At 48.2% G+C, this 10,459-nt stretch overlaps 1 protein-coding gene across 2 annotated transcripts in view; it reads left to right on the plus strand.

Annotated features, from left to right (window-relative positions):
• NTRK3 (neurotrophic receptor tyrosine kinase 3) overlaps positions 1–10,459 on the plus strand; it is a 516,845-nt gene that overhangs the window by 445,845 nt on the left and 60,541 nt on the right. For both annotated transcript variants that reach the window (XM_044438931.1, XM_044438932.1), the window contains one exon: positions 6,597–6,840. In XM_044438931.1, the coding sequence (XP_044294866.1) occupies positions 6,597–6,840 (244 nt within the window). The remainder of the gene's footprint in view (positions 1–6,596; positions 6,841–10,459) is intronic.

A 10,459-nucleotide genomic window follows, 5' to 3' on the forward strand; every position in this document is an offset into this window, starting at 1 on the left:
GAAGCCGTGTTGTGTGGCTGTCAGCCTCCCTTCCCTACCTAGCATCACTAGATCTCTCTCCATTATGAGCCTTTCCATTGTTTTTCCTACAATGGACGTAAGGCTAACCGGTCTATAATTCCCCATGTCCTTTCTACTACCCTTTTTGAAAATTGGGACCACTGATGCCACCCTCCAGTCCTCTGGAACTTCACCCATTCTCCACGAGGTCTCAAAAATGGAGGCCAGCTGGTGTGAGAGAACCCCTGCCAACTCTCTAAGTACTCTCCTATGCGGATATCCCCCAACCTGCACTGGGGAGAACACAGAGGCAAAATAGTCATTTAGCATTTGTGCCTGTTCCCTCATATCAGTCACTGATCTCCTTCCTCCTTATTTAGTGGTCCCACCACTTGTCTCCCCTTCCTTTTCCTATTTACATGCTGAAAGAAGCCCTTTTTGTTGCTCTTGATATTCTTGGCAAGTGTCAGCTCGTAATCAGCCTTAGCCTTGCGAAGAATCCTTCTGCAACGGGCCTCCTCCTCCCGGTATACCCTTTTGTCTATTTCCCCCAGTACCCATTTCCTATGGAGGTTCCTCTTTTGTCTAATCCGTCTAACCACCTCCTTTTGCATCCATGGCGGCACTCTCCTCCACCTCCCCACCTTACTGAATAGAGGTATCGTCAAGGCTTGCGCCTCCAAAACCTCCCTTTTGAGTGCTATCCACCCCTCCTCAACTCGCTTACCTTCCAGTAACCTATCCCAGGAGAGTTTCCCCGGTCTGGCCTTCAGTTGGCCAAGGTTGGCCCTCTTGAAGTCCCAGCTTCTAGTGCTTGACCTGCTGCCCGTCCCCAGTCCCCTGATCTCAAAGCAAAGGATGGAGTGATCACGCGCAACCAGAGTTCTCCTAATCTGTACTTCATCTATCAGCTCCTCCCTATTGGTCAAGACCAAGACAAGGAAGTTTCCCCCCCTCGTCGCCTCTCGGATCCTCTGTGTGAAAAACCCTCCCTCTATAGTTTCTAGGAAGCACCGTGACCTGGCTGTCACCGCCGAGTGAGTCTCCCAAGCAATATCCGGGAGATTGAAATCTCCCATAATTACTGTTTCTCTCCCCTGAGATATCCTTAGAATCTGGCCTGTCAGGACATCATCCAGGGTCTCAAGTTGACCTGGAGGGCGATAACATACCCCCACTGTCAGGTCTCTTTCCCTGTCAAAACCCCTAAGTTTCACCCAGACTACTTCTACCGAATCCCCATCTGTGCTGCATTCTATCTCACTGCATCCTTTCCCTTCCCTGATGTATAAAGTCACGCCCCCACCTCTCTTTCCCTTCCTGTCCTTTCTAAAAAGGTGATACCCTTCTATGTTCACATTCCAGACTTGCCTTTCACCCCACCAAGTTTCTGTGATTCCCACCAGATCATACCCTCCTATTCTCAGGAGAGCTTCAAGCTCTTCCTGTTTATTACCCATGCTCCTAGCATTGGTGCACATGCACCTCAACTCCTTCCCACCACTTCCTTTCCTTGGAGTTCCCGGCCTCCTCCTTCCTCCCAGATACCTGGCCCCTCTCTGTAGGAGTCCTGTCAGGCCCTGCAGTATCTCTAAAACCCTGCTCCCAGAGCCCTGATCCTCCCCCCACACTTGTCCAGTGCAGACACGTTACTGGGGGGCCTGAACCCCCCGCCCCCCGGCTCAGTTTAAAGTCTTCCGGACAAAGCTCGCTAGAGCTTCTCCAAAGGACCTTTTCCTCATCCTCGTGAGGTAAAACCCATCCCTTGCCAGAAGTCTATTGGCAAGAAAACGAGTGCCGTGGTCGAGGAACCCAAAGCGTTCCTTCTGGCACCACACTCTAAGCCAGTCGTTCACCTCGGAGGCCCTCCTGTCCCTTCCTGGCCCAAATCCCTGGACAGGTAAGATTGACGAGAAGGCCACTTGGGCCTTCAGCTCCCTGAGTTTCTTCCCTAAGGCTTCAAAGTCCCTGGTGGTCCCAACCACACCCTGCCTGGCCACATCGTTTGTGCCCACATGGATCACCAGGAGCGGCTGGTGACCCCTGGAGTGAACAAGATTCTCCACTCTGTCCTTCACATGCCGGATGCGTGCGCCCAGCAGGCAGCAAACCTCCCTTGTCTCCAGGTTGGGGCAGCACACTGCCACCTCAGTGCCCCTCAGCAGGGAGCCCCCAACAACAATCCTCTGCTGCCGTACCTTCCCGGTGCTGGTGGACAGCCGTGCCCTGGCCCTCGCCTCTCCCGCAGCGGCCCCTTGCCGCCTGACGTCCCAGGCTGGGGGTCCTGCTGGTCCCCCGAGGCCTCATCAGCCCCAGCCTCCCCAAGTGGAGAGAATCTGTTTCCCAGCTCCAGATTGGTGCCAGGAGGAGGAGGAGGCCATGCTGGCCTCATCCTCCTGTGGGTGACATACCTCCATGTCTCCGCAGCTGCTCCTCCCGTGGCCTCTCCCTCAACCCTCTGTCCAGAGGGGGGCTGCTCCGGGGGGGCCTGGAGAGCTCTCTCAGCCCTCAGCCCCCTCACCTCCTCTTAAATTTTAAACTTAATTTAAACTTAATTTAAACTTAAATTTAAATTGGAAGAAAAACAAAGCAAAGCACAGCACAGCACAGCACAAACAAAACAAACTTTTATCTCAGGGAAGGGAGTCTCCGGACATCCCAGGCCGCAGCTAAGGGACACAAACAAGGGACGATGCCTTATCAGTCCCTCTGGCTGGTGGCCCTGCCCCCTGCTTCCTCCTGGCCCCTCTAGCCCCTCTGGCCCCGCCCCCTTCCTCTCTGCTGCTCCTGCCCCTGCTCCCCCGCCAGCTCCTCCCTTGCCTTCACCAGTCCCCTGGCCACTCAGCCCTCTCTCCCAGCCTGTGCCTCTGCTGCTCTGCTGCTCTGTCAAGAGGCCAGAGCCGAAAGGTGGCAAGGGAAGTTATGTTTCTCTAGGTAATCTGTAGAGCATGGTCTGTGTGCAGTGGCATCAGCCTTGCTTCCTAACGATCTGTCACTCTGCTGTAGCTGTTCTGAATGCCACCCTTGTGAATCTCTCTGTTACCTGAGACATGTCAAACCTGAGGGTGGCACTGCCACAGAATACAAAAAGGTCTGCTGTAAATTGCAGTGTCCAGGATAAGAAAAGGCTAGTGGTGGAATGGCAGCTCCCATCTTGTTGGGGAGAAAATACAGATAGCTCTACTCAAAGGAGAAAGGGAGCACAAGTGCATCACATCCTTCACCTCCTATGCAAACCTGGCCTCTGTGATATCATGCTTTCAGTTGCCAAGCATCGTAAGACATGCCCTGGGAGACAGAGATGAGAGGCAGAGTGATCTTGATAGCTCAGAACACTGGGCAGAGAGCAACAGCATGGAATTCAGCAGGGGCAACTGCCAAGGCCTCCACTTAGGAACAAGAAACCAAATGCACAGCTGCAAAATGGGGGCACTTGGCTCAACAATACCCCAAATGAGAAGGATGGAACAGTCTTTTCAGCCTAAGTTCCTGACAGTTAGGACCCCAAGGGTATGGAATGGGCTTCCATGGGAGGTGGATGAAGCCCCATTGGTAAGCGTGTTCAAGGAGAGTCTGGGCATGCACATGGTAGGACATGCACAGCTCAGAGCAGAGCTGGCTGGAGCCAGGGGTTGGACTAGATGACCCAGGAGGTCCCAGCTGACTGTTTCTAAGTTGGGATGGGTGAACATTGAATGTTCCAACTCTTTGAAGTTCTCTGGATTCCTTCCCAATGCTCAATTTACTTCATTCATGTTCCTGAATCTGTTCCAGAGTCTATTTTGTCTTCCCTTCCCATCTCCCTCCCTCCTCTGTCTTTTCCAGTGGGAAACAAATGTGCTGTTTTCTCCATTCAAAGGCTCACATTTTTCTCCCATAGATTAAGGATGAAAAAGGAGACTTTGAGGAGAAAGACTCCTTTGCACATTTGTGTGTTTGTGCAAGTGCCCAATTTTGGAAATGAACACTTATACAAATGTGCACTTTAGGACACAAACACAAGTTCGGGGAATGTCCTGACAATGGTCATACTGCCCACGTTTATATTCAAGGTTGCCACTTGGACGCACGGCCGTGATTTGCAAGCAGGAGTGGAATTTCCGTGCTTCTGTGATTTGAGCTGCCTCATTTGCCAGCAAGGGCACTTGCTTTGGATGGATTTTCCATATTCCTGAACCTTGCAATCACAGTTGCAAAATGCATCGAATATATATATTTTTAAAAATCACACACTTTAAAAAATGTACACCCATCCTGTTGTAAATATTTGAAAATGTTTCTCTAACAACGATGTAGTGTCACATTTGGGAATGAGGTTAACAAAGATCCGTTGGAGAAGCTCAGCTGCAGCCTTGTTTTTCCCATGCCTCCTTTCTGTCAGAACATTACAGACATCTGAACTTTGTGTTCATCAAGATAAGACCCCATATTCTGTATGGCAGACTAGCAAAAATTTCCAGAGATGTCCCACTGGTCTATTTCTGGTCCATGTCACTTTCATATGTATTCACCCCTTAATCTGTTCCACCCTGTTTCCACAGTAATTTAGATTTAAATCTATATTTTATAGTCCTTTGTCATACACATAGTCTGTATACATGTCTCCAAAATATACATCTCAACAGATTTTGTAGCTTGCTTTTTCTGGCCAAAAACTACACATGAAAATTTGGGAAATGAGAAAGACAGTGGATAAGTAGAAAGTGATGATTAAGTCAGTTCATATCAAAATGTGCATAAAATGAATTCCTTAAGCTTCTCTATTCTACACAAACTCATTCTCAACCATTGACTTTTTCAAATATGGACTACTCTGTATAACAAGAGTGGGCAACATGTGACCCTTCAGATGTTATTTGGCTATAGTTTCCATCCTGATGTTCCAGGATAACAGCAGTTGTAGAACACCAGAAAATAGAAAGCTCTGCCTAGTCGTGCATAGATTTTGTTAAATCCATCCCCACTATATTTCACAGAGTGTCAGGCATCTTTTGGTCCATTGTTCATTCATTGATGGAAAGGGAATTGTTTTTTTTAGGAAAATGCATAAATACTTCTCTGCAAGTCCATGGAATTTGCTGAATTCAGATTTATGGCAATCCAAACTAATTTGAATGCACGGTAGATTTCTTTGGCATCTCTACACCTGCCTTATGCTTTGGGGCACTTAGCATATAGCCCCATTAACAGGGTCCTGTCCTCTCTGTCAATCCAAAGTGGGCAGAATTAGTTTAGAATCTACCAGAAAATATCTTGGATGATTTTCAATAGGTTGGCAAGATGAGCAACAGCAAGCTGGCTCCTGTTCTCCAAATTAAACTTTTCAGATTAAGAAAAATTGGAGTAACCAGGCATGGGATGCATTCATTGAAGAACTGTTACCTCAGTTCACTTCTAGCTCTTCAGACCCATGCCTGTGCTCAGCAAGTGCCCACAGACAGCCTATTCTTTAAGTGCTTCTGTTTCACACAGGGATTCAGCTGCTGGATTTCCACAGGACCCCCCAAAGAGGCAACCCAAGCAGACCACCCTCTTTTCTGTTGCCTCTTCAGGGGTGGCCTTGCCACCTACAGCAGGGGTGCTCTTGATGAACCTCTTCCCAAACTGATCCACTCCTGGGTGACACCTCAGCCCAGTCCTACCACAACACAGCCTTTGCCGAAAACAGTCAGCAAAAAACAGCATCAGTCAAGAAGGCAAATAAAGAAAGGTGGCCAAGCTCAAGAAAAAAGAGCAAAGGGATCAAGGAAAGGGGAAAAGTCTGGGAGCTGGATGTTCTCTTTCACCCCATCAGTTCCCACTCTGCTTAGCTGTTGCTCTGCAATACTCTGGTTTCAAAGAAACTGGGACAAACAGGAACTTGTGCTGTAGCATCTAGTGAATGAGGCAGAAAGTCACTACAGCATTGTTCTTATTGCACCACATGTCAGTGGTTTCTGGCATTCTACATGGTATCCCTCACCCATCACCTCCAATGTTGGATGACAAGTACTGAGAGAGGGCTCAGTGGCATAGGATTAATCCATGTGTCCTGCAATGGGCATAGGATTCACATGTGGAGATGGTGGTGGCAGTAGCCACATGCATTCTGAAAGGACATGATCCCAACAGACCTGTACCACAATTACTTCAGCTGATACAATATTGGCAGCAAATGCAAACTGTCACCTATGATTTCACATGGAATTAGACTGTGCTATTCTCTTGCTTTTTGGGAATGGGCTATAATTGCATTCAAAATCTTTGAAGGGCTCTGCTTATGTTGAAGTCCACAACATAAGTTCTGGAAGACAGCCCTAAATGGAAGACAGCCTTACTAATGGAAGTTATTGGTAAAAGGGAGTTGTAGTTTGCCATGTTCTTTGGCAGCTGGCCTGTGAAATGGTTGTCTGGCAGGCTAGCTGTCTTCCAGGAAACAGAAGCTGATCATTATATTAAGGACTCACCAAAATGCTTCCAAGGAACTCAACTGCTATTTCTCTGGCTGGGACACTGTTTAAAACCCATGCCCGAAAAGGAATGTTTCTGCTTGTTGCATTATTAATCTTCTTGTTTTTTTAAAACCTCCTTGTCTTATTTTGTCTTGTCTTCCATAGGGCACATGGCCCAGATGCGATGATCCTTGTGGATGGGCAGCCCCGGCAAGCCAAAGGAGAGCTTGGTCTCTCTCAAATGCTTCATATCGCTAGCCAGATTGCTTCTGGGATGGCTTACCTCGCCTCCCAGCACTTTGTACACAGAGACCTGGCAACAAGGAACTGCTTGGTCGGCGCTAACCTGCTGGTGAAGATTGGAGATTTTGGGATGTCCAGAGATGTCTACAGCACTGATTACTACAGGGTAAGGCAGTTCTGGAGATAACGCTTGGACAGGGCATTACTGGGAGAGTCCTGGGAAATGATTTGCGGAGGTGGGGCACACTCTTTCTGTCATTATTCACGCAACATAAGGCAGCTCTTGCAGACAGGAGAGTCCAGTCTAGGAAAAAGCGTTCTGATTTGTTTATGTTCTTCAATGGTCTCTCCTATAAATAAGGAGGAAGGAGATCCAGTGACTGATATAAGGGAACAGGCACACATGCTAAATGACAATTTTGCCTCTATGTTCTCCCCAAAACAGGATGGGGGATATCCGCACAGGAGATTAGATGAGGCTGGGGACTTAGGGGCACAGATTAGAGTCTCCCCCCTTGAAGTCGAGGGGCTCCTCAGGGCATTGGACATTACAAAGGTGCCAGGCCCTGACGGGTTACACCCGAGAGTACTTAGAGAGTTGGCAGGGGTTCTCTCATGCCCGCTGGCCTCCATTTCTGAGGCCTCATGGAGAACGGGTAAAGTTCCAGAGGACTGGAGTGTGGCATCAGTGGTCCCAATTTTCAAAAAGGGTAGTAGAAGGGACATGGGGAATTATAGACCTGTTAGCCTAATGTCCATTGTAGGAAAAACAATGGAAAGGCTCATAATAGAGAGAGATCTAGTGATGCTAGATAGGGAAGGGAGGCTGACAGCCACACAACACGGCTTCCGCAAAAACAGGTCCTGCCAGACAAACCTTGTGGAATTCTATGACAAGGTTTCGAGATGGCTAAATGGAGGGGATGCAGTGGATGTGGTATACCTGGATTTCAGCAAGGCCTTTGACAGAGTGCCCCATGATATCCTGGTGGAGAAACTGAGGAGTTTTGGAGTACACCAAAGCACTGTCCGGTGGATTAGGGCATGGTTGACTGACCAAAAGCAGAAGGTAACCATTAGCGGGGAATCATTGGGATGGCGGCCAGCGACAAGTGGGGTCCCCCAGGGCTCTGTCCTGGGGTCACTCCTGTTCCATCTTTTCATTAATGACATGGAAGAACGGGTGAACAGTCTGCTGATCAAATTTGCAGACAACACAAAAACTGGAGCAGTGGCCACAACTGAGGAGCAGGTACTCTAGATCCAAAAGGATCTGGACAGACTATGGAAGTGGGCAGGAGGCAACAGGATGGTGTTCAATGTGGATAAGTGCAAGGTCTTGCACTTGGGGCATAAGAATAGCTGTCATAAGTACAGGTAAGGTGACAAGTGACTGGAGAGCAGCACTTGTGAAAGGGACCTTGGGGTGCTGGTTGACTGCAGGCTAAACATGAGTCAGCAGTGTGATGCGGTGGTCAAGAGGGCAAACTCCACCCTTGGTTGCATAGCCAGAAGTGTGGCTTCTAGATCAAGAGAGGTATTACTACCACTCTATACGACTCTGGTGTGCCCGCAACTGGAGTATTGTGCTCAGTTTTGGGCCCCTCATTACAGAAAGGATATATCCGGGTTAGAGTCAGTGCAGCGTAGGGCCACAAGGTTGGTGGCCGGTTTGCAGGGGATGCCGTATGAGGTGAGACTGAGGGAACTGGTTCTCTTCAGCCTGGAGAAGAGGAGACTCAGAGGGGATATGTTGGCAACATACAGGTATGTGAGGGGATGTCACATGGAGATGGGCAGAGACCTGTTCTCCCCTGCAGAGGAAGGCAGAATGCGCTCCAGCGGAGCAAAGCTCAGGGAGCCAAGGTTCCATTTGGATGCCAGGAAGCACTTCCTGACAGTCAGGACCCCAAGGGTGTGGAATGGGCTTCCATGAGAGGTCGTTGAGGCCCCATTGGTGTGGGTGTTCAAGGATAGGCTGGACGTCCACATGGTGGACATGTCGAGAGCGGAGCCGGCTGGTGCCAGAGGTCAGACTTGATGGCCCAGGAGGCCGCTTCTGACTCGCTCTGTTTCTATGGTCTTTCTATAGGAAATAAACCAAGTAGGACAGGATGGTGACCCACTTTTTTAATAGTGGTTGGCACTACGAGACAAAAGATGGAGTAAAGACTCCATAAAAGTAGTCAGGATGAATGTTTAATGTCAGTGTCATAATATGGCATGTTTCCTTGTTGGAGGAGGCAAAAGTGTTTCAGAATTTTATATGCCTTGCTTACCTGAGACTCACCAGATCAATCACTCCTGCAACCAAAGCACCTCCCCACGTGTGAAGGAGAAAGGGTCACATGGGAGGGATACAGTTTGCATCCGTTTGTCATTTTCCCTCTCCTACATACATGGAATATGTTTACTGAGTGACAGTGGGGTATAATAAGGCTGAATGGAAGTGGCTGCCCCATTCATGGAAAGCAACATGAGAGGGGCATTTTGGCAAAGTTTGTGGGGATGTAGTGTAAATTTGGGGTGGAGGCTGTAGTCAATTTGGTGCCTGGCAGCTGCTGTTTTTATTCTGAATGCCATAGAGTTATCATTATGAAATGGTTGAGGTTGGGGGAAGGAGACACAATGCCGTATTCATGGGTTTCTGAAGACATGAAGGAATAGTTAGTGGCAGGTAGCAGTGCCCACCTGCACAGTCGGCACTCATGCTAAATGCCATCTCTATGTCCTTCTGAATATTTTCAGCAATTTCCTGACCCATGCCACAGTCATCCCCAATTTCTATCCCAAGTTTTCCAGGTCAAGTGTTCCAAAATTCAGTTGTTTGCCTTGGCCTGAAAACATGCAAAACCTGATCTGATGTTTTGAATAGTGCCGTCCAGGCAAATTATTACCACTCCATTCTTCCATAACAGTATAAATAGTGCTGTGCAAAAACTTTATTCCATTGTTCCTCCTTCTCATTCAATCTGACAGAAAATAGATTCCCTTTAAAAAATGAGAATGAAAGGGCCAAGTTTCTTATGCCTACTTATTTATGAGGCAAAGGTGTGTGCAAAATTGTCATGTCTTTCATTGTGCCATCATCTTTCTGGCACTCTGCAGCTTTCCCAGTCTCCTGCATTTCAGCTAAAGTGCAGCTTCTGGGGGGAAGACATAATGGTCTGTATCCTATTGGACAAGACTACTAACATAAACTGCACCAGAAGTAGCTTCTAGCACAAGGCCTATCTCAATTGCTGGGACAACAGAGTTCCCATGCCAGCAAACAATACTGCAGTGGTTCTACAGGTTACATATGCTAGGACAACACTTTCAAGGGTGCCACTTCTCCAACAGATGGAGAAGTGTGAGCTGCCAGGGAGACTGCAGAAAGAGATTGTAAAGGAGAGAATGGAGAGATGTGGGACAGAAATAAGGACCATGCTCCCTCGGCCACCATGACCCAACCCCAAAATGATAGCACAAATAAATGAAAACCCTTGGGGTTGGTGGAAGAAGAAGCTGTGCTTCTCCCGGCTTCCCTTCTTGATAGATTTGGTGAAATGTCCTCCCTTGCCCCCTTGTTGTATTCCTTTGCCCCCCAGTGTGTGTGTGTGTGTGTGTGTCGGGGGGAAGAATTTTGAGAAGCCATTTGCACACAATGATAGTATAAACTGGACAGCAGTGGTATATGATGCAGTAAGCAATCAGTTTATTTGTATAGGGATATGTTATATTTATGGCTCACATCTTCTTCCTTTTACAAGGAATCAAAGGCTGCTTATATGATCTTCCTTCTC

The sequence above is a fragment of the Varanus komodoensis genome, unplaced genomic scaffold (assembly GCF_004798865.1).
Source record: "Varanus komodoensis strain SLA01 unplaced genomic scaffold, ASM479886v1 scaffold33, whole genome shotgun sequence".
NCBI classification, from domain to species: Eukaryota; Metazoa; Chordata; class Lepidosauria; order Squamata; family Varanidae; genus Varanus; species Varanus komodoensis.